At 38.7% G+C, this 26,078-nt stretch overlaps 1 protein-coding gene across 1 annotated transcript; it reads right to left on the bottom strand.

The window, feature by feature from the left end:
• Positions 1-505: 505 nt before the first annotated feature.
• Positions 506-25,567, bottom strand: LOC113554976 (toll-like receptor 6). Its single transcript, XM_026959212.1, has 2 exons — positions 21,301-25,567; positions 506-1,449 (listed from the first exon to the last, which is right to left on the bottom strand). Exon 1 carries the CDS (start codon positions 25,201-25,203, stop codon positions 21,322-21,324), a length of 3,882 nt encoding a protein of 1,293 aa, XP_026815013.1. The 5' UTR covers positions 25,204-25,567; the 3' UTR covers positions 506-1,449; positions 21,301-21,321.
• Between the last annotated feature and the right edge of the window lie 511 nt (positions 25,568-26,078).

The following is a 26,078-nucleotide window of genomic DNA, read 5'->3' as shown; positions in this document are numbered from 1 at the left end:
CTTATACCTAGGTATAGTGTATACAGATAAGAAACGTTCTCGGAGAGAAGCGCTCAGAGTCCCCCGGGCACCCTATATACACGACTAATATGACTGTCGTGATGGTTACCCGCAGAAGAAGAACGGGCAGCTAGACGAGAAAATGGAATTACAATATTATTAATATTTTTTAATGTCACGGACGGACACGCCGATAATCTCTACTGTTCTGATGGCGGGTAACGAAGAAAACCGCCATCATCATAATATTGTAGAGGTACCTGTACTATTGTATAACGAGTGTATCTCATCATCCTCAAAGCGTCGTCTTTGACCCGTCAGTATACATACGAGTGTCGAGTATACTTATAATTATCAACATAAATTGTACATAAATATATTGTCTTCATGCGGTGTAGTATATTGCAAGAGACAAATGTCAATAAAACCGTGATTATGGAGAGGTCAGATCGGCCCAAAAGGACACAAGGAAAAAATTCAAACATAAATTTTGAGCATTATAAATTATGACTTTTTATTAAAGCTATTTTTTTTGTACACATCATTAAATACATCATTAAATGTGCGTCTAATATATATAATACAAAATAAATCACATAAAGACTAAACACTTATAATACAATAACAGAGGGAAATATAGTTACACGAGGGGAGAATAGGTTTCCCATATCTGTTAAGCATTTAGAGCCAGTCCGTTCTTTTTAAGTACACGCTGGGTTAGTATAAAAAAAAATGTACAAAAAAATTCGATAACAGTATAGTAATAATAATAATAATAATAATAATAATAATTACACAACGTCGAGCTATAGTTTTAGGTCGCTAGACTCTAAAAAGCACCGGTATATGTTTAAATGTTTAATTTTTTTTTTCAAATATTTTACTATAGAAGAAATTAAAATTACAGGAACTTTTCAACACCGTAGAGCCGGCTGAGCCTATACATAATATCATCAAAATAACAGACGAACAGGATCAATAATTGAAAATTTAACCAACGACGGTTAACCTATCGAGTGCATCATATTAAGCGCTAACAATTTTATATAATACAAAAAAAGGATAATGTCCCCCGAATACATTGTATTTTTTTTCATTATAAAAATATGGCTTTTTATTAGCTACAAGGAAAAATGAAACCTCTCAAGGCCATTTCAGTCTTTTAAAAAATGTCTAGCCTGTATGTCATCTTTAACGAAGGTTAAAAAAAAATATTAAATGAATATTTTTTTTAAAAAAAATAGGCTTGTATAAAATCTATATAAAATTAAAACAAAACGTAAATGAAATAACAACGGAGGTTATTTACAAAATAATTCGATTTACACAATATATTATAATTACACATGGTATTTATCGTTTAAATATTACAGAAAAGAAGAAGCAGATGGGTGTCGTCCAGCATTACAGTCCACGACGACGACGGCGGTCGGTAATTTTCAAGTTTATCTGTAACAAAAAAATAAAAATTCATAATTAGTATAAACGAATTAGAAGAGGGCGCGTTAATAAATAACAGAGACACAAATATGAAATAGTTAATAAGATTTTATGGTCGAAGGGCGACAACGTGACGATGTAGCTAGTTAGCAGTTCCTCGTGTAATTCTTTCCCCCAATTTCGCTATATTATACAATATAATGTATTTTGTGTATACAATAAACGGTTTGCACATAAGATAACAGCAGTGATAATATTATTATACGGTCATTAAAAAGACGGAAATTCTCGCAGGCATCTCCTATATATTTATATACCAATATTATATATATATTATACATATAGATAATAAGATAAAATACGACAATTGGGCGTGGTGGGACAAACGGTATAAATATGGGGAGAATATTTTAAAATTGCGGAGACGCCGTCGGTATTAATAATAAATTCCCATCGGGTATTCAAGAGGCGGAAAAAGTAGTTTTCTTCTCGGGAAAAACAGGCGGCATCGGCGAAGGGTGACAGTGGCGGTGGCAGAATGAGACGATTTGTATGAAAAACAACGACGGATCGTAAGAAGAACCCCGTCCACCTCGTCTCGTTCTATAAATCTCTCTCACTCCCTCTTACTCCCTTTCTCTCTCTCTATAATATCTTTACCTCGCACACCAACTCTTTCAATGCAGTCTCTCGCTCACTCGTTCACACATCGACTAACACTCCCTGTTTCCACTCCCTCATAGCAGACAGCGGGGAGCGTATAACACTACGATGACGTGGTGGGGAAACAAACACAACACTATAAAGCAAAGATAGGTGCGGTAAGTTTATGTAGGTTTTATATAATATAAATAAATGTATACACAAAGGGGGCAACAAATAAAACTATATTATATTATAATAAAGATCGCCATTTCGTATCAGTTTCTTGAGTGAAACACTACACCATTTTTATTATGTATGTATAGTATATATTTTAAGAGAGTATCTGTGTGTAGACGACCGACGATGTAAAGCATATATGAGGGGAGCAATTGCGGTTTAGTGACAGTGTTATAACGTGTTAAGGGTATACGTGATTTGTATTTTTTACTAGTAATTTTTTTTTTTTAATATTGAAAAAAACTGTTTTCTAGTAGGTTTTGCGAAACGGAAATTTGACCAGAGCGCGCGATACATGTATACACCTGCGGCAACGACTCAGAGGGGGCACCCACTCTGCGACGGCAGCCATGGCCGGACTTCCGGTCGGTGCACCATTGGTGGACACCATTTTGTCGTGAAAACGACAAAAGCAAAATTAACACATAAAAAAGGGAAAAAGTAGATAAAAAACATAAATTAATTTTAATATGTCTGAAACGGTAGACGTATTTTTACGATGTAGATAACGCAGATACCCCGTACGCAGTTTTCAACAACTATGGTTTAAAAGTTTTTTTCTACGCGCAAATTGTCGTGGACGGTGCTGCCAGTTTAATGTCTTAAGAGCTAAGTATAGAAGTATAGTATTTCGTATGACACAACCATAGGTATGATTTAGGTTTATTTATCGTTTTAATGCAATTATAATTAATAGCCAAATTAAATGTATAGGTACTTTACAAAAATATTACCTATAACATTAATAAACTCAATGAAGTTCGAGGCCAAAAATAATAATACACTGTAGTCGTAAATTATTATATAATATGATACAAGTACTCAGTTTATGAGATACCTACTCGGTATAAAGGTATGTATAATTTATGTTAATATATTGTTAACGCGTTATTATTTTAGTGACGCGTATGGTGTGACACATCGTCCAATAAATAAAAGAAGAGAACGCGACATTTGTCACCTGGGCAAGGTGTTCGTGCTGAGTATTATTAAGACTTAGAATAATAATATACTTATGAAAATGAAAAATACTTGAAAAAAAATTATTCGTGCGTATTGTTACAGAATAGGGGATAACAGAACGAGTCCATCGTTGAGTGGTGAGGGTGGAGGGGCTGCGGTCACTTCTCGAATAAAGCGCGACTATAACCACTCTCTGTGTGTGCGTAGAAGATGAAAATAATATTCACAATCGTAATACAGGTAAGTCACACAATAATGATATGACACGTTTTATCGAAGTCTAACCGCGTGGCTTTATATTATGGTAAATTGTAATAGTAAACACGTCCGTACCATAGTTGTCTCGAAATCGTTATCCATCGCAACGACATAATATTATTAAAACGATAAAACTCCGTCTTGCTAGTCTATGTGCGCGCGTAATCATAAATCGACTTTATGTTGTTATTACGTCAACACTGCCGCCGCAGTCGATAAATCTATTCATATTTCATATACCGCAGTCCATTTAGGATCTGGAACTCTGATAAGCTTAGAATTAAAACGTTATATTATATTATTATTATTATTGTTATTTGTTATTAAAACGATTTAATTTGAATAGTTTAATTTTGTGACTGTCTCTTGATTTGCATATTTCTGTACGTTTGAGATTAAAGTTGGTTAATTTAGAAGAAACGTATAACACAATAATAGGCTGGAAAAACTTAACAATTAGGAAGTTATCTATCTATATACTATAATATTACCTACATGTATTTCAATTTTAATTTTTTTACTTTAATGGATCTTATGACTGCTTCGAATGCATAATAAATATATGCGTACATAACATATTATATTATACTATGCATTATATATAGGTACGTTCGTCAACTATTATTTTTTATATGCCTTTTGTGTATATAGTACGTTTTTACCTATTTTATTTTTATTTTTTTTTACAACCCAATCGTTATACAAACGTATTATAAAGGTACTATCCTACGACGACGGCGAAGGCGCCATCATGGGCTTTTATAATATGATATAGAATAATAACGCGTCGAATAAAATACTAGAAAACTAGTTATGCGTACGATAATATAATACACCGTCGTAAACTGTGTTCAATGGCAAGTTGTGTATTAAATCTCTTCCTCCCATTGAGGTGTACTGCTATGGAATTTTTACCGTCGTTGGCAGTAATATACAATAATAACATATATAAGGTAGGTATGTATATAATGATATTGTTATAACGAAATGTGCGTTCCTATCATCGGTGTAACTCGCGCTCATGTATTTTTACATCGTGTACATTATATAATATTTATATGTATATCGTATGCGCGCGGGAATAATGCGCAGTCAAGTAGATAAATCGGACGTTTGGCTTTTCCGTGACCAGCATATGAAGCAATGTGATACGAAGGCCCGTGGAAAAGAAGGCAAAGATAATATAATACCTACAATATTATTGTGTGCTGCGGCGTCGGACATACGAATAGCCGAACAAATATTACATTAATAAAATAACTTTTTTTTAGAATATTCTTGTTACTTTTGTTTAGTATACAACAAAAAATACATCATCAATTATGTTTATGGCTTAATATGTTGGAATACTTATATTCTGTATAGTATGCATTTGCATTATTTTTAGAATATGTAAAATTAAAAATAGATAATTTATGAAAGTATGAGACGATTTGTGGATATTATTTACAATAATACAGGTACAAAAAAAAAAACATACCAATGCATATAATATAAATCTTAGCTCTAGTGATGATATTAATATACCTCATATCCGGGGAGTACTTCAACCAGGCCGAGGTGTCGTTGTGCAGATAGAGTCGGAAAAGGTCGACCGCGACGGACGTCGTGGTTATTACAAAACGATAAAAAAAAAAATAATAATAACAATAATACCAACGATAACAATGACGATAATTATTATTATCATTACCTATTATTATTATTTATTACTATACGTCGTCGTTTCAGCAGTTACGGTACTTATGATAATCGGAAAGGAAAGTCCGCAACTATAATACTATATTTACAGGTGTAACATGGTTGTATCGGTAGGAAGCGTATACAGTCGAGACCACAGTCGAATACCAAACCGTTTTATGATATTTTGTCAGATCGCCGCAGATTGTTTTGTGACACGACAACGTGCTATACATTTGTTATCTGTAGTTGTAGACAACTCTAAACCTTCTGGAGTGACTTAATCCCTCATCAAATCTCGCCTTATAACCACCTATATAGAGCGTGCTATTTCGAAAGCTTGTGTTTTAGGGAGACATTTTTGTGGAATGGGTATGATATATATCATTATTCGGACGTAATTCCAGACGATGATTGTAAAATTGGGATTCGTATACGTAACCTAGGGTATAATATATTATATAATCGCATTATATTTTCCTCGACGACGGCGACGACGTACAGCAGCAGTTCGAGAGTGCTCAGCGACAGCGGCGTGGAAATTACACTGCACTCGAACGGGGAAATAAACCCCCACCCACTGAGGGACTATGTTGATTTTGAAAAAAGGTCAAGTGTGTGTGTGTGTATATATATATATTATATACGTATACAAAGCACATTCGATGAATTCAAACGTAAAAAAAAATATGATAAAATAGCTTATATTTCTATTTTTTTTTTGTCGAGTTATTCTTCGCATTTACGATTTTTTTTTATAATCATAATATACGTCCATGTTGTGTGAATCGGTAGTGCGGTGAAAATATTTAAAAAAAAAAAGTAATAATAATAATACAATACAAGCATATTCGGAATTATTATTATTATTATAATGATATTCTAATCTCGCGTGTGTATGTGTCCGTTCCACGGCGCACGGATGCACGGTATAATGCGGTAATTGCAAAACATCGTATTTTCGTAAAAGTATTATAATATCGGTCTCTTGGATCGTATTATTATTATTAGATATTTTATTATAATATATTATTATTATTATTCAAAGTCAGAAGAAGACGGTGCGCCAGGCTCAGCAATCCAGGACGCCGGAGATCCTATTCTCGCACAGAGTAATATAATGTTCTCGTGTAATTCCGTTGTCGTTGTTTTTTTAGATAGATAGTATACGAATAACATAATATCATTATAATAATATAACATAAACTGCGGGCAGTCGGTGTGCCCACGTTCCAACAGCCCGCCGTCCGTTCCAGATTAAAATAGCTGTCGGGTTCGTTTATCTTTCTCACGAACGATACCGGTCACGTTACTTCGTAATAATAATATTATACTATATGGTACGTGGTGATATCGCGCGTCGTCGCCACTGCTGGACAGTGGTTGCAGTGGCGCCTTTAAGTATAATGTATAATTATTTTAATATCATGTACATAGATACTCGTATATGACGACCTCGCGTCAGGATAGTTGCTTTAGCTGTAAATCAGTTCGATCGACATGACGGTATTGCATTTAAGATTTGTGCACAGATAATAATTATAATTATTTTATAAAGTATAATTATAGTAAATAGTCATTGTGATTTAGATGCATAGTCTTATGCGTGATTTGAGGCGCTATACAATCTCTCGATTATATATTATTATAATTTATACGGGCGTTGGTCATAGATTTATATTTTTTGAAACACCAATCGTGCACTTACGGTAACGATTAATTATTATTGTCATCTCAGTATTATTTCAATTTAAAATAAATCGCATTCACCGGAGTTAGGGATAAATATTATATAATTTAAAAGTGATTAATAAATAGTATCTTCAGTGCATTTCAAAGTATCAAAATTTGAACTTATTTACGACGAAAAAATGATGGTGTCACTGACGCTAAATGCTACCACGGGAAAAAATATTGCAATACCGTCGCTACAACCGACCACTGAATTTATAATACATATTACATTATACAGACGTACAAAACCAGCGAAATAATTTACCGATTTTGTTGGCGTGGAGGCGGTGACTCGTTTAAACTCGAGTTGAGTTGTTAATTGACGATTATTGTTTTCGTTAAACGGATTGCGGCTCGTCGCCATCACCGGCTCGACGAGTTGAACAAATGCCGCCATTGCCATCCCAACTTTTGTGCGTTAATCGCGTTATGGTCGTTTCACTTGTATTTTGCGTACATCGTGCACAACAATATTTTACAACCGAATCGACCATAAAACTCACAGCGCGTGATATATAATAATAATATTGTTATTTTACAAACGTTAAATTTAGACGTCCATAAGCTGACGGAGCGAACGCGGTATGCATTTTAAACGCACAGTATACGAGCAAATATGCGATTACCGTATGACCGTGGTAGGTATATATTTATATGTACAGGGTAATTCACCAAGAATGCTCACCCCTTTTTTCTTCAATAATGCAGTTATTTAAAATCTCTACTAATTTGAATTTTGAATTGGGTACAAAAATTTTAATAAAATTAAAGTAAAATAGGAGGATCTTCTTTGAAAAATAGAAGTTTGTATCTTAATAAGACATATCTTAAGTTGTACGAAAAATCTCAATAATTTGAAAATATGCGGTCTTAAGTATATATTTAAAAATTTAAAAAATCAAATTTTTATTAACTGTATTACTATATTAGTATTTATTAACTACATCAAGTTTTATGGGGATGAGCATGCTCTGTGATTCACCTTGTATATATGTATTATAGAGAACGGCTCAGAATCACTTTAAAAATGAAATAAATACACTGCAGTGTTATTACTATTATTATGATCGTTGCAAGCCGCGCTCGGCATACCGCGTACATAATATTTTAGTCAAATAGTGAGTGTGTATGTACACATATTATACTATTATTATAAGGTTACGTGTTTCGGGCCGTGTGTATTGTTAATGAGCGCTGTACACATAGCGGAGGTTAGGCTATGTTCTATCTTCGTATAATAATAATATATAGTAATCCCGTTTTAACGAACTCGTTCGAATTGCACGGTTAATAAACGAGCTCCACCGCGGGCCAATCGTCGTGAAAAATCACGCGAGAATATTATATACTTATCGAAGTATATTTTCACATTTGTTCGGCTTATAATAAAGTAAAAAAAAATAACCGTTTAATAAATGCGTGTATAGGACGCGAGTAAAAACAAGTAGTGTTGTGCTGCGGTTCGTATCGCGAATACGGATGGAAAAAAACCATAATAATTACGTAGGTACAAGTTACCCATTGTGTTCGGAAATTAACTAGGCGGATTAAACGGTCTTCGACGGCGGCGTCCTCTACCATTCCACCCACCATTCCCTCGGGATGGCTGCTTTCGTAAAACAAAATTTCATTATCGAAACATCATTACCGATACTGTATAAAGTATAGTCGTTAACAATGGGTGCCGCTGAATATTGGTATACATATCTATTATATATGTAGGTAGGTACGTAAATGACGCGAATCGATTTCTAAAAATGTAATAAAAAAAAATATAGACCATAGAGTAACCCGGTCAAAAAAAAAATCAACTATACACAATATTATTCAAATGAGAGACAGTCCTGCGACTTTGTTATAGATTTACAATCGTTGATTTGATGGCGACACATATTATACAATGCGATAATTCAATTAATATTGGTATGTTACAACAGTACTAGATGGACGGTCTATTATAATCGAAATGGACATTTCGTATAGCGTATAGTGATGATGATAATATTAGTATAATAATATCATAAGTACGCCTACGACATATACACCACGCTAATGGCGTAATAAAACAAGTCGCAAAGTGGCAATTCTGAGGTGGGTATATTTTATACCAATACACCGGGTGTGAAAACAAAAATGTACGAGTACACGTTTTAATAGGATTTTTTTATTTTTTCGTAATCGCGCGACCTTGCTGCGGAATTTATAAAACCCGAAAACCCGACCGCACTAAAACCAACATACAACGCACAGCCGCACGTAGTCTTCCCATTTCGCCTTACCGTCGTCGTGTGGTTTGCCGCAACCGAAGCAGCAACAGCAGCAACAGCAGCAACAGCAGCAACAGCGTATAATATACACAGCGCCGCCTTTTATCTTTATATATATATCATACCTAACGAGTCGGCAAACCGACAACGATTGCCAGGGGATTATTATTATTGTTACGCGGCTAACAACGTGTGTGTGTGTGTGTGTGCGTGGTGTGTGTTTATTTACTGTTTTTATTTTTTTTTTACTTCAATTCGTCATTATATTATTTGCGAGGAAAGCCGTCGACGTTGTCTTACGGCGCGCGCGATTGAAAATTATAGGCTTCACGCGCGATCGAAGGGTGCTGTCTCTCTCTCTCCTCTACTTTGCCGTCCGTCACGAAAAATCGTGTTCCCGAAGGCGCATGTGCGCGGCTTCGCCGACCGAGCATCCGGCCAGACCGGACACGTGATAATGCATTTGTGCGGAGACGCGTTTTCAACAAACAACGCGATATATTTTACAATATTATGTAGGTATATAATATATAATATTTCCCGCGTCTTCCTGTAAAGCCGTACGTACACTATGGGGGAGTTGTACGGCGACCCCGGACGGAGAGGTTCGAATCTAGTTTGTTTGGACATAATATCGATTTACGGTTGTCGGCGAGTATTTCGCGATGACGCACACCCTGTACTTAATATTATAATATACTTTATTCGTGAAATATTCCACGGTTTAAAAGGTAAAGGTTTTAATGGAAATTGATTTGGAGGGAGGGAGGGCTCCTCCTTTTATTGTATTGTGTTATTCGTTGGAGCTTTCTTATTATTCTTGAAAATACGATGATGATATTATGTGCTTCGTGTGGGCGACACGAGCATTCCTAATGACCGTTTAATTATTGTTATCGATACGTTCACGATTTAATAATATTTTTATACATGGAAAATAATAATTTATAATAATATACCGATGTGATATTATGAGGCCCGCAGAGGGATAATTATAATATTTATGTCTCATTGTTCTTCCATACGCGCACATAATATTATTATCATTATTATTATAAAAAACTGGTACCTACGTGCACGCATATATACACCGCCGTAGTCGCCACTACGACGGTTTGCGGGAAGAGGAGACAACCACGACGACGAAGACTCGACTGCCGCACGTATTGTTTAATTTTTTTTTCGTCGTACCTTTTATATATTTTTTGTTTATATGCAAATCCTTTTGGAGGCGACCCAAAGAATTTATTATTAACTCCCCCGATTTACACGGTGTGAGTTTGTAGACGTCGTAATATTAATAATAAATATATATACCTAATATTGTAGAATATTATGCATATCGTCCGATTACTGCACTCGGGTACACGGTTATACGCGAGTTTTATAATAAATTTAAAGCGTAGGTAATAAACGAATAATAATATTGTACGAGCGTGTAAAAATATACCAATGACCGATGAATATTGATGTGTGCGATCGTTTATACATATCATCGCGATAGTAATATATTGTAGAAGACTTTTAGTGAATTGATAAATATGCGTGTGTAGGTATGTGTAGACAATATCGCAAAAATTAATATATTATTACTATTATTATCATTATCATATTATCGCGGATCTCTGATTTCGACTTAATATGCACACTACGTGTTTCGCGTACCTAAACGTAAGTTTTCGTGGCTAAATATATCTATTATATTTGATATATGTATTTGCAAAGTGTGTTTTTGTGAGTACGTGTATGACTTATCTACAAACCATCTCGTATACAGACGACACGTGTTGGAGCATTCAGTTACGTCAGAAGCATTACGTACTCTATAATATAATATGATACCTTATTATAATACAATAATACAACATGCATAAATATACCTTATCCGATGTATAGCCTCCGAAGCAGAACTTTTCAATTTCCTAGCCGGACTAGTTCTCAATGATATACCTATACATAACAGTAGTATACTTAATAATCATAATACCATATAGTGATAGGGCCTGCAGTCATCGTCATTATTATATTATTATTATTATATATATACATATAAATCGTCTAGGTGCGCGGTATCGTAACAATCATAACTGCACAGTTCCACCAACTATGAACAGGAAACTACAGTATAATATTCTTATCCATAATCGTGAACTGTGGGCGTACGATGTGACAGTAGCTTGTGCTCGTCCGACTATACAATAGACGTACTCCACCACTCCCGCCCCTCACATAAGTACACCCCCTCCACAACCATTCCGCTTGCCGTGCCTCGTCGAAACAGCCTAGTTCCGGTCAAGTGAAATAAATTGTAATATGCGTGACACGGCCCAACAATGCTTTTTTCTTCACTCTCTCAAATTACCGCACACTGTCCTCTTCCCGCCCCTCTCATTTAATGCACTGAGAGGTATACACAATACACTGCGGCAGCAGCAGCGTATATACCATGTATACCTATAGCATAATATAGGACATAAGGTTAGCGCACGTTTATTGTCTCTATATGTTACGTTATTATTATTTTATTATGAGATATTATTATTTTCGTTGTTACTCTTCGATTAGACCTCGGGGAGACACACGACCTTGTGACTGAATAGTTGTTATTATATTATATTAAATTCTGGACGATGAATAATAAAATATAAATACTGTAGTGTTGGGAGCTCTCGAATAGTGTCTGCGCCCGGGCTTAGAGATTATAATTATATTATTAATTACTATTATATATTTATTTTTCGTAACCGAGGGGTTTTTCGCGGAGGTCTATCAAAATTTATAGACGATTCCGGTTCGTTTAACTGGTGCCGCAACGAGACGCCGTCGGTGACGGCCAGCGCAGGGGAACGATAAATAAAAGAATTGCACGATGTTTATTATAATGTTTCGCAAGATTCCAGGGTCCGATACGCACAACTGGCGTGTATAAGAAAATTAATTAATGGATCCAGTAGTCGGTTTCAGGTGTGTTCATATTTTAGAATGCATTTAATGTTATTTACATTAAAAATTAAATATTAATTACAGTTTTTAAACCCCAAAAATCCATCAAAATTAACCACGTTGCAAGAGTTATCGCGAGATAAAAATCTCTTTTTGTTTTTAAAAACAAAAACAGCATAGGTACGCTAATTTTATAATATACTTTATAATATGTTTGGAAGGAGGTGCATTTTATATTTTATTTAGGATGACGGACGTACGTGATTGTACCAAAATGTATCGATAATTTAATTTTTTTTTTCGTGAGACAAAATGCATAATGACTAATGACATTAGAAATCGACTTAAGATTAAACGTAAGAATCAATATGTAGCTATATATTATATAGCATATATACATTTTTTTTAAAAATCCTTCGACTACACACAAACGACGCAAAGAATAGATTTTATACCGTTCCCGATTCGCCATGCACAACAGCCGTTATTTTTCATTAAAAATTCAATATTGATGTTTTTTGGCGGAAAAAAAATATAAGATTTTTATGATTGAAATTCGTCGATATTTAACGTTCACGGTTGCCTGCGTCTTGCTATATAGTATATATTTTACTATTACTATTACTGCTACCACGATTAATGTAATATAACAATTATTAATTACTTTATTATATATTATTATGTAGGTCTATTGTGGCGGGCACGTGCATGACTTTGACATCGATCGCGGGTAATTAATAATTAAGCGTTGACACCGGAATTTCTCGATTTCAAAAACAATTAGGGTAAACATATAATGCGTACCTAGGTATATACAGTGATAAAGAGAGAGAAGGGGAGAGAAACTGAAGGCAGTTGCGTAGGTTATATAGATAACGATGACATAGCGGTATATGAAAATTAAAAAAAAAAATCGTTACGTTTGGCGAAATCAAACGAATGTTTTGTCCAGACTGTAGTATCAATACAATATATCAAGTTTAATAATGCATTGTATACATTTTGAATAGAACCGCGATATTGTGGTGTACTCGTGTCCGAAATAAACCGCGGTATGTCATCCGACAAAAAAAGGAATAATAAGAGTGAGCGAGGTCGAGGGTGAGTGAGAGGACCGTATTTTTACTCGAGGGGAAGGAACGTAGGTGCGAAAACTCACGGACAATAAATTATAAATTATATTATTGGCGTGTATGGATTTTGACGCGGACGACCGCGCAATAGCTCTTGTAATTTGAACAATATGCGCGCGAGGGCGACAATGGACAAGAACCACCGGACAAATTTCTGTTTCTAAGAATCCGCGCCGCGACTGCAGCCATTCGATCCCCAGTCCTCTCCAACCGCTCAGCTGTTTGTTTTCTCCCCGTGTCCACGTCGAATAAAACACTTGGAGCGCACAAAAACCGGCCCCGGCGGGTCCGATTACCGCACACATAATGCGGTTATTCGCGGCGGCGGTTTAACATCATATTTCAGTATTTCACCTGAAACACCTCACTGGCATAAAAAAATAATTGTGACCGGGTAACCGAAAACCAATATAATACCGAAGTCCGTCACTAATAAGCCGCACTCGAATCGAGAACCAGTTTGCGTCTGCAGACACACGTTCCTTTCGGGTACCTATACCTAACCAACCGTACATACCAGAGTATACCAACCTTCCTACCAGTCTGTATACCGGACGGGTGTGTGTGTGTGCACGCGCTATAATATTATAGCTGCTCATTTAGCCGCTGCTGCCACCTCAAATCGAACTCGCTAGTGTAATATTATTATACACATGACTAATGTTATAACAGTAATGATAATATTATTATTATTATTATACATTATGCAGGTATACATATTATATATTATGTGTGTAAACTCGACGATGATTTATGCGCGGGAATAATGACCAATTATTCCGAAGCCGACAGGTGCGTGTAAACACTACTCGTTGTGGCGGAGGATGCCTCATTCGATGTTTATCGATTGCACATAAAATGTATCGGTACCGCCGTCATCACGTCAAATAAACGACGATTTTTAAAATAAATTTTAAATAATATTAATATTGGTTAAACACTTAAACGGAATATTTTCGTAATACAAACGTGTCGATTGAGAGAAAGAGAGTAGGTATTACATACCGTGAGTGTTATATTCAACTTTATACACGTGTATTATAATTAAAAATAATAAAAACGGTCGAAGGAGGTCTTCACATCGGAGAGAAACATATTATTTATACTATAGTATTATAGTAATATTAATTATCATTATTATAATTTACTAGTGTGTGTTATGAATTTATGAGAATTTTTCTCGCGGTTTTCTAGTTTTTTAATTTTTTTTTATCATTTCCTACTGTTATTATTTAGTATTTTCAACAGTCGTTTAATATAGTGTGGCGGTCGCAGTCATGTTTGTTTACCAGAGCCGACTATTATAATAATATGATACGTACCTACTATACCTATATATACATGTGTGTAAATTGAACGGCTCGTTAATTCGGACCAGAGATAATTACGTGCGTGCCTAGTTATTGTGCGCTGTGTCCGAACAACCGTTGTCGTGGTAGTTTTACACGCATAAAATGCATAATATATATACATTATAGCATTAAAATTATATTATATTACTATGGAGTAGTATGATATGAGGTATAGTGGATACGCGCTTCCGTGTGCATATGACGGACGACACGGACGTGCATATTGTTTATTATTATTACGATTGTTGTACTAAATAGCCGAAATCCAATGAAATGTTATCTACTGCTGCACCAGGCATATAACGTGCAGATACTCGACTCACCGATTGCGCCGACGACAAGGTCATGACGTGTTTGTTACGAGAAAAAAAATCGTTTGGATTTATTGTTATTACCGTACTTCTCCCACGGTTAATTTTTCTTTTTTTTATTATACCCATGTATATACCTACTATATTATATTGATGAGTTTCGGCATCGAATATTTAAACGACAACGTAAAGTGCAATGCACACGGTCGCGATAATAGAATGACGGATTTAACGGTCCAGAGATATTATGTTATAATTACGACCATAATTTTAAAAATATGAGAAAAATACACGAGTGTATCAGATTTCACATTTACATTTTAATTTTACGACGGCGCATAATAATATAGGTTTATATATATGTGTGTTTTTGTGTGTGTGCACATTAAACAATATCGTGGACACTATTCATTTTAATATAATGGTACCGACGAAGTGAAAATGCCATTAATCGCGCGAGCTCATCAAAAAATATTATGTCATTTATTAAACGTTTTAAATATCATGAGCGGTATATTATTATGATGATGTCTTGGTGATGTTTTTTTTCTTTTTATGTAAATATATAATATATACACCGTGCGTGTAATCAGACAGAATACTGTTAATTGAGTTATAAAGATGAGTCGATTAGCATTGAATCGGAGGATTTTGTTTTCGTTCTCTCATCAGTATATCATGATGATGAGTAGGTGAAATAGTTGGTAAAATGGTTATCGCGCACTGATCGAGTTAAAAGGCGAGGCGCACGGTCTTCATCTACACACAAACGAGACTTCAACGAGTTCAATGCGACAAAAACGAATTCCTATACAAAAACGCACAACATTACGGAAATCTATACGCACCTATAGGTGTATAGGAAATTATACGGCCAATAGTGTTTTATCTCATCTCTTTAGGTATACTAACAATATTTACACACACAAGATATGCGGAGATTTTTCCGTTAAGGGCAAACCGTGCAACGATCGTTGTCTGATTAAACTACCTATATGAATAATAGCGCGTGCGCGAGGGACCGACGCAAATGACTATATTATTATATAATGTTAGAGGCGACAACGATATGATAGTAATAATTATCCGGAGAGTCGCACGAAAACACGGTAATTTAAAAATAAATGGAAAAAGAAAAGAAGAAAAAAGGCCTCGCAAATCGGTTGCATTGTTTCCCGCGACGGTGCGCGCGATAGAAATCGGCGAAAAACCTTTCGCGATGAGCACACCTCATTAGTGCCCTGTTCGGGATCACGACCGACTTCATGAACATATTATATAGGTACATTACACACATAATATATATATATAAACGAAGACGAGGGAAAACGAGTCTCAAATTGACATATCAATTAAGCCGCACGGCGTACGATAGTAGCGGAGTGGGGGGGGGATCTAATCACACACATACACACACACACAGACTCAATACATATACCGCCGCCGCTGATGTCCTTAATTGCGAAATGTCGGTATGGAGTCACGAGCGGAGAGAGGGAGGAAGAGGATGATTTACGAAGGAAAATGGTATAGACAGAAAAAAAATGTATATAATATATAATATAAATGTATAAATGTGTATGTATGCGCGTGCGTGTGTATATGGACGTTCAAAGGGAGGGAAACTGTTAATTTTAACGTCAGGACGTTAACGAGACGTTAAAAAGATAGAACATAACTCGGTAATAATTATGTACACCCGTCCTCCCTGTCGGCGGCCGCACCGCGTAATATATATTATATACATTGGCGCTCGTCGCTAGTCACGGTTTCGAGAACATTTTTTTATTTTGTCTGTTTGTTTTGTTTTCGCCAGAGACCTGCAGCTAGTGTTCGCTGCTAATTGCAGGGAGGATACCGTATTATTATATTAGATGCGTACACTGTGTATACACGTTCTCTATTTTTTTTCTTTATTACTTTTTAGTTCTTTCCTTTTTTTCCCAGTCGGTCGCCTCTAGTACCTATGGGTCGTATATGTTGTTTTTTTTTCTATCGACCCCCCATACACTATACACACTAAGAAACGCGCACACTGGGAAAATTCGGCCTCGTGCGCATACCGTCCCGCGGTCTTTCGTGTAATCGAATTGACCGCCGCCACCCCACGGAAATTTCAATTAACAAACAATCCAATTCGGTCGTAGATAGACCCCTCTGCATAGTATACGCCTTTCGTGTCTACTGTCTAGACGGTAAGACTTCGGAATTCTCAAGACAATTCTATACGGAGAATATTAATTTAAAAATAAAAAACACATGACAGTCTTAAATAAAATGATGCTGTATTACGTCGAACATAGCTTAATAATTCTTTAATTTTTATTTGTTTAGTCAATTGACGAATTAGCAATCTTGCAACGGTAACGATTTTTTATAAACGATAAAAACTACTTATAACGTTTACAAAATATTAATATTAATTTCTATGATTTATGAAGTAATGTTTTTTTTTTTATACACAAGGACCGTAATAATCTTATTATAAGGACACGAATCGATTTGCCCACGACTTACCTACATAAGCAAATAACGATTTTTTTTTTTTAATCAGATTAGCCAGGTTTGGTTAGTAATATAGTTATATTAATTTACCAAGCTCGTTAAAAAATGTTGTTCACGCCATACATCATCCGCCAATTTCGTGTACACGCATATAGAAGATGATTAGGTATATTATTATTGTATACCTGAATTCGTTATGTAACATAAAATATATAATTGACATTTTGGGAGTGCTTGGCACGTTGAATTTTCAGTAAAGTATACCGGCGTTGTCTGTACAAAATTATAAATAAGATGGTTAGCAGTTAGCTGTAGGTATAAATGTATACATACACACACACATTATATATATACAAGTATATGCAGCGGCAGCGTCAAAAACAAGGAGCCCCTGGGAGGGGAAGTTAATAAAAATTACACGGTCGAGAAAGTAGCGTGGAAATCCGGTGTTCTTTTTGTTTATTATTATTATTTTTATTTTATTTAGTATACCTACTGACAAGCCCACTTAAGGTATATCCGAGGGCCCGAAGGCGACTGGTACATATATAATCATAATTCGTGCGTTGTTCGCGAAGAACGAAATCGAAAATATCTCGACGACGGGACCGCGCGCGCGCGCGCGCTAAGACTAACATTATATATAATATAATAACATGACGAGGTATTATATAGGTAGGTACACGGGCGATGAGACGACGATTGGCCGGAGGAGAGAAAAACACGTGGTGTGCGCAACTCGCACATTAGGGTCACATTCTTCTTGAATGGACGATCGAAAAAAGCACCCACGATTTCACACGGACAAAAACCGACGGGAATCGCGTTTTCACGGTCAAAATTATATTATAGTCGTCGTCGTCGTCGTGAGATGCAATAGTGATTTTTTGTCCGTCTTTCAGAATTTGTTGCTGAACAGCATCGTGCGTGCGTGCGTATATGTATGTAATATTATTTCGTAAAGAGTATAATATAACAGGTAAAGAAGAAAAAAAAATGCCCTTATTGTAAATAGGTAGCCGCCGTATGCACACGGCGCAGACCGTTACTAATCGTCCGTTCGTCATAATAACAGTAATTTTCATCACGGGTTCCCTATACATATATTACACATAAACAATATGTATATATACGAATTGAAAACCGATCCGGCCCCCGGCCATGCATACATACACACACAGCTACAGACAAGAGACAACGGCGGCTGATACGATGGACGAGGGAACATTTTTACGCTCTACGTGCATATAATATATACTTATATTATTATACTATTTATATACGACTATATATAAATATATATACATAAATACATCCACGAGAACGCTAACAAGATGTGCACGACCGGACAGAGGAAGAAAAAACAAACAGACGAGTAGAACGGCGGGAGGAGAAAGCTATACAGCGCAAAGGACGCGTTGTACAAGAAAGGCGTTTTTTTATATTTTTCCTTTTCCCCGTCGACCATTACCATAGCGATGCAATTTCTACACTACCCGCGGTCGTTGTCGTACGGAGGATTCAAATTAAAAATAAATTCAACTGAACGAAGACTTTGGTTAACTTCGGTACCGGTGATTATATATTAACGAGCGTCGATAATACGATGTTATAATATACGCGGTTAATTTAATGTTACATAGAAAAAAAAAGGGAATACGTTCAAGACTTAGTTACTATAAAACACGAGTGTAATATTAGTAAGTACTACAAGCTTGTATATATCTACACATAATTGTTATTTATCACATGGGTTTTTGTTCATCTCCTTGTACGATAAAAACCGTCGAACTCGATTATCAACATCTCATAGAATGTCACAACTATTTTTTGTACGTGTAAATCACACGAACTATAAACTCGATCGATTCGTTTTTTTTCCACCGTGTGTTCAAATTCCAGGATAACAACATAATAGTAATACCTACCAAAGCGTTTGCACGAATATTGCATATTATCGTTCTATATAGGTATATACATCATACATGTATATACTCGGTAATGATACAAATAATATAATTTATTTGTACATAGCAGGACAAAAAGACGTTATAATATTTATAAAATGTGTAAAAAAAATTACTTGAAAGAAAAACTTGCAGGTAACATGGCAAAAAATCCTTTGTAAACGTAGTGTTGGAACAAAGATATGAATGTGGGTTCATAGGTATACCGAAGGTCAGAGGACATAACAGAGTAGGTACCCAACGTTTAATTTCTTTTATAGTGCTCATAAAATAAATACACATATATTTTTATTATTACTTAACAAGTAACTGCCATCAAATGATGCGTTACCGTTACACGGTCCTTCACGACAGGGAGTCAGTTGCATCTTTTTTTTTACGTTTATTTCATATTTGTACGTTTTTGGTGAGTACTTATATTAAAAAAAAATTAGCGGGCCTCGGAATAGTCTGCGCCTTGTATGTGTAAAACGGTTACCACAAGTAGGTAATCGCCGTCCATATATAACTGGCCATCATTCATTTTAGCTACTTTACGTTCCGTTAGTTTGTTTAAGTACCAATTTCCTATAGTCCTATACTATACAGTCACCGCGCGACAACGAATCATAAACGTACATATATTGGTGTGTGAAGGGTGGGGGAGGAGCGCGCCGAAAAATCGGCCGATCATAATAATATAATACTATAATATACAAAACCTATACCCACAGTGTATATTATAATATACATGTATAAATATATATTTTAAATTAATATTTGATCAGAGAGAACCTAAGTAATCGGTAAAAAACAGGATCGGGGCAATTAACGTTGGGCGTATATCGTTAAAAAAATAAAAATAACGATCTACGGGCAGAAGCGAAATTTCTGAAGGAAAAAAATGGTGGTGAAGAAAAAAAATAATATGTAGAGAAACCGGTTCGACGTAAAACCAATAATTTCCGAACTATGTGCCGTCGATATATACATGGACGTAAACTGTTGTGTAGATATTCGGGATTAGTTGTGTTGGTTTTTTTTTTTATTATTTCACTCCTGCTCGTACCTATCGCGTATTTCGTGCATGCGCACTGCCCACACACTATCGTTTTTGGATTTTTGTCGCGCGTGTTGTTTGGCATGAGACCGCGGCGGTCGTGATTGTCCGGAAATATATTATAACAGAGACGAACCGTGTGTGTCACCGTGGTTTGCGCGCATATCTGACGCATCGCGTTTTTATAACAATTTACGACTTGTGCGACGTAATTCGTACCCAAACCAAAGTACATGAGGTGACTTATAACGAATAATATAATAAGGTAATAACAACCGCGCGAGACGATCGGAGCGAAATAAAATGAGAAAAATACTACATCAATTTAATTAAATGTGAGTGAACAATTAATCGGTGTGCAAATAAATCGTTTAACTATTACCTTGGTACGTGTGTAGCGCTCACGCAATTCGTGGCAATTAGAATGTTATTTTTTCGCATAAATTACACGATTTTTGCGAAACGCCAGAGTACAATAATATTATGTTTTTTTATACGAAAATGTACAAATAATAACAATATTACGACGGCAGCATCGATGTTATTAGCTTTACTCTATCGGCGTAATATGATTGTTTATTGTCTTTCTGCTCAGAGAATATCCGAGGAAGAGATATTACGCGAGGTGCCGTTTAGAACATTTATAAACAAATAAAAAACGTGACTTCTAGACCGCAAGTTATCGAGTGCAGTAATTTTCGGTATAAGGAACACTAACCAAACTGTCGTCGACATCGTTTGGTATCGTTATTATTACTATCGCCGTCGTGCCCCCGACTATTATAATTATTATATGATTTATATTATTAGTTGTTGTTTTACTCACCGATTATAATTATCACGTTCTCTAAACGAAATAAGTCCTCCCTCCGGCTTGATTATAAATCGGATCCGGTATACTACTGTACACGTGGTGCAGCTTATGCCTTTGCTGGTAGTCGATGGATACGTAACTGTGATTGGACGGGTCTTCGTCCTCGTCCGTGGTCCTTTGAGACGATTCCTCAGACATACACGAGCTCTGCGTGGGCGCCTGCGACTGCGTCACTGAGGCAGGACTCATGCGTATCCACGCCTCCAAGGACGTCGGAGCCGCCGTGTACCTGGCTACCGGCCGGCCGTCGCATATCACTTTCTTCAGGTCGCCACCAGCGCTGGTCATGGGCTTGGGGTCGGGCATCAGGTACCGGAGCCGGTCCCAGAACCGCTTCTCGCCCCATGTCACCACGTCGCATGACTTGAGCAGCGTCTGCAGCTCGCGGTCCGGCGTGATCGTGGTGGTCAGCAGCACGACCACTGACTGTTTTTTCGTCTTGGCTCGTTCCAGGCACGCTTGGAACGCCGTACGGAACACTGGTTTCTCCCATTCATTTTGCAGGAACGACAGCGACAGCACGACGATTATTCGCTTAGACGCGTCCGACGCCCCGAGGAAGCTGTCCATCAGGTACGCGGGGCTGATGACGTGTATGTCTCGGTAGTGCAGGCACAGGCTGTACCCAAACCGCTCTAGGCTGGTGGACAGTATATGGTTGACGAACTCCTCGTCCTTGATGCTGTACACCATGTACGCGTCGTACAGCTTGTCCGTCTCATTGGACGACGGAGACTTGCACACGCGCACGCCGTACCGGGAATGAGCCCACAGGCACAGGTCGTCGCGGAATACCAACGCCAGGGCCACCAACACGAACACGACGATGAACAGGGCCAGACTAGCGGCTACGAACGGCACGTAATCGGTGCCCAGCACGGACGTGTTGTAGAACGGCCGGTGGATGCTGGGTCCGGTGTCACGCTCAGACTGACACTTTTGTATGGCCGCAGCCACGGGTGTCGTCTTGTCCGAGCACAGCATCGTCGACGGCGGGTAATCGTTGTTTTTGAGCCATCCCTCGAGCCCGACGATCACGTCGCAGTCGCACAGCCACGTGTTGCCCGCCAGCGAGACGGACGTTAGTGTGTTGGCCGCGTTCAGCTGCTGCCACGGCCGGAATTCGTTGATCTGGTTGTTCTCCAAGTGCAGCACTTGCAGCGACTTGAGCGGCGCGAACGACCGATTCGCAACGCTCGTGATCCGGTTGTCGTTCAGGTACAGTTCGGCGAGCTTGGGCAGCGTTTCGAACTCGCCGCCGTTGAGCCGGTCCAGCTGGTTGTTTTCGATGTGCAACACCCGCAGGTCGGGTACACCGTTGAACGTCTTGTTGTGCAGTGACACCACGTTGCTATTGTTCATGTACAATACTTGCAGTTTCTTTTTGCCGAGGAATACGTGGCTGGACAGCTCGCCCAGGTCGTTGCCGTCCAAGTAGATTTCGGTCGCGTCCATCGGGATCCGGGCTGGAATGGACTTGTATCCGGCGTTCGAGCAGTCCACGATGTTGGACGACCAAACGTGGTCGTGATAACATGTGCAGTTGTCGGGGCACGTCATCTCGCAATCGCACGCGTCAAAGTCACAACACTCGCATACGGAAAAGCAGTGCGACTCGTACTCGCATAGGAATTGCGACGGTTTTAGGTCCAACAGTGGTTTATACTTTTCAGTCTTAGAATGTACAAGTCGGCACATGATAGAGTCCATGTCCATTATCCGGGGATGTTGGCGTTGCACACTCAGTTGGTTTATGCGCTGCAGCCATTCGGTGGTACAGTCGCATTTCAGCGGGTTGTCACCGATATAGAACTGCGGCAATTCTTTGTTCTCCGGCACCGGGTCGAGTCGCAGACTGGCGATGTCGATATATTCCATTTTATTGGCGTACAAAACCACCCGAGACAGGTTGGCCTTTCTCAAGAACGTGTTGATTTTGATTTTGTGTATCAGGTTGTTGTTGAGGAAAACGTTTTCCACGCTATCCGGTATCGATGTGTCCGTGATTTCGGTGAGGCGATTGAAACTAGCGTCCAACATTTTTATTTGTATCGTATCGCGTTGCACATAATAGTTACCCAGATCGCTGATGGCGTTCTTGTGCATGTCCAACCACTCAACGCTGGACGGCAGGTACGAATAATCGAAATTGGCGATTTGATTGTCGGACACGTTGAGCCACACTAATTTGGACAGTCCATCGAACATACCGTTTATATCTGATAGCGCGTTTCCGTCCAATCGAATGGCATGGAGCTTATTAGATGTACCGAATGCTTGCTGGTCTACGTGCGTCAGTCGATTGAATGCCAGGTTCAGCACTTGGAGCAGAGGCATCGTGGAAAAAGTATATGCGGTCAAGTTGCCGATTTCGTTGTTAGACAATATTAAATTGTACAGCAAGTCGAGTCCGTCGAACGACGAATTTTTTATGTGTCTGATTACGTTACCACCCAGGTCAAGTGTCTTGAGCATATGCAGCTTGGACAAAGCGGCGGGCACTTGTCGTAGAGCGTTACCGTACAGGCCTAGATCGTGTAGGTTAGTGCAATTTTGGAACGCGTGTTCGTCCACAGTATCGATACGATTTCTGTCTAAAAACAGCTGATTTATGACGTAAAGCCCAGAAAAATGTAGTGGTTCGATGTGCTTAAGTCTGTTGAACGACAACGTGAGCGCGTGCAGGTTGCTAAGCGCGGCGAACGCCTGGTCCGCCAACATTTCGATGTTGTTATGCTCGAGATTAAGTATTTGCAAGCTGTACAGGTCCTGGAACACATGCGAGTCAATTTTCGTCAGCTGATTGTGGCCGAGGTTGAGGACGACCAGCCGGACGAGACCGGAAAACGTATCACGGTTTACCCAAGTGCTGGTCAATTCGTTGTGCGACATGTCCAACACAAGCAACTGATCGAGTCCCTCGAGTAAACCCGGCGCCAGTACGTTTATAGAGTTGTTATGCAGGTAGATTTCGCGCAGATACCGAGTAGAATGGAACAATTCGGGCGGCAAGGCCGAAAGACGGTTGCTCGACACGTTTAATACGTTCAGAGACGTGAGCCCGACGAACGCGCGGTCGGCAATTTGATTGATCTGGTTTTCTTGCAAATATAATTTTTTCAGTGCCCTGAGGCTGGTTAGCCCGTTGTCCGGCATCGAAATGATGTCGTTGTTGGCTAAGTTTAGGTCTTCGAGTGCGGTGTTGCACGTCTTACCGGGTGCCGTGGGGCCGTTTCCCCAGTCCGAGAAGCCCAATTCGAACACGTCCTGTAGCCGATTTTTAGTGAGGTTTAGGTTGGCGAGTCCGACTAGCGGACAGAACAGCTCTTTCGGCAAGTTCCATATATTGTTATCAGACAAGTCGAGTTCGCGGAGCTGGACTAGACCACGCAGACTGTCCGAATGGAAATCCATGGTCATCGCGGACCAGTCGGTGTTGTGGGTGCGGATGCGCAATTTCTTTAGTTCTCTGGACGTGCTGAGTACTGCGGGTGGCACATACTTGATCTTACAGTACTCTAGGTCCAAATGGTTGAGGCGCCGGAGTTGCGTGAGAAAGCTATTCTCCAAGCTACTTTCAAAAAATATCACGTCACTGCATTTGAGCGTCAAGCTGGTAATCATGTCCATCTGGGCTGATGTCAGGTTAGATATGACGCTGTCCGCGTTGTTTATGGTCCGCAACGAGCACTTGAGTACGACGCGCAACGGTTGCGCCTCGTCCGCGGCCATCATGCGCTGCCAGTCGCACACCGGGTCGCCGTTGTTGGCGCACGCGGTGCCCGACAGCAACAACAGCACCGACATCAGCAGCCACGGCAACGGGCCGGCGGCGTATCGTCGACGGTACGTCATTGTCGTGGGTATACAGTTTTTGGCGGCACTCGGTCGTTCTTGGGGAGTCAAAAAAAAAATCACACCCGATACCGTCACCGGACGCACATCGCGTGAGGAAAACCGACAAAAAAATGTTATAATTTTTTTTTTTGAAATTTTCTTCGAAAAAAAAAAATAATAATATTCTTGACACTGGCGTGTCTCCGTTCGCGTACGGTGTACGGCCAAAAAATCAAAAAAAAATCACAAACGCGTAAAACGACGCACGCACATAAAATATACACACGGGCACGGACACGGAAAAAAAAATACGGACACTCGCGATACTCGCGGCGCACGACTAATCGAGCAGAACGTTTACGGACCGAACGGTACGGTCGACGGCGAGAAACTGTCGCGGCGATCGGCGGCGTCCGTGTGTGTGTCGGCCTGTGGCCAGCCGCCGCATTTCGGCCGTAAGAGCGCGCGCCGGGCGTTCGCAGTCTCTGCCGCCGCCGACGCCGAGCGCTGGCGCGCGAAGTGCAACCACTTGTTTGACGGCGGCCGCCACCCCACCGGGATTCAACGGCGGCGGCGGCTTCTGTGCATAAGTAACAGCGGTGGTTACGCCGCCACCGAGTGATATTATTCTTTCGGTTCTGTATTTTCTCTCCTTTGCCCACCCTCCCGCCCGCCCGCTGGCCGACGAAAATATGTGTCGCGCCGACAATAGACACAGGGGTCGGTCGTATAACGCGGGGTCACACAATGGGCTCTCTTCGGGTAACATTATGTTTTCTTTCGGGGGTTTTTTTATTATTATTCACCACTACTACATCTACTACACGACCCGGAGGTTTTAGGTACAAATACATAATAAAAACAACAATAAAAATACAATATCATGTTATGTA

Source organism: Rhopalosiphum maidis, chromosome 2 (assembly GCF_003676215.2).
Source record: "Rhopalosiphum maidis isolate BTI-1 chromosome 2, ASM367621v3, whole genome shotgun sequence".
Lineage (NCBI taxonomy): Eukaryota > Metazoa > Arthropoda > Insecta > Hemiptera > Aphididae > Rhopalosiphum > Rhopalosiphum maidis.
Note: the sequence above shows the minus strand (reverse complement) of the source record. Positions and strands in the feature narration are given on the sequence as shown.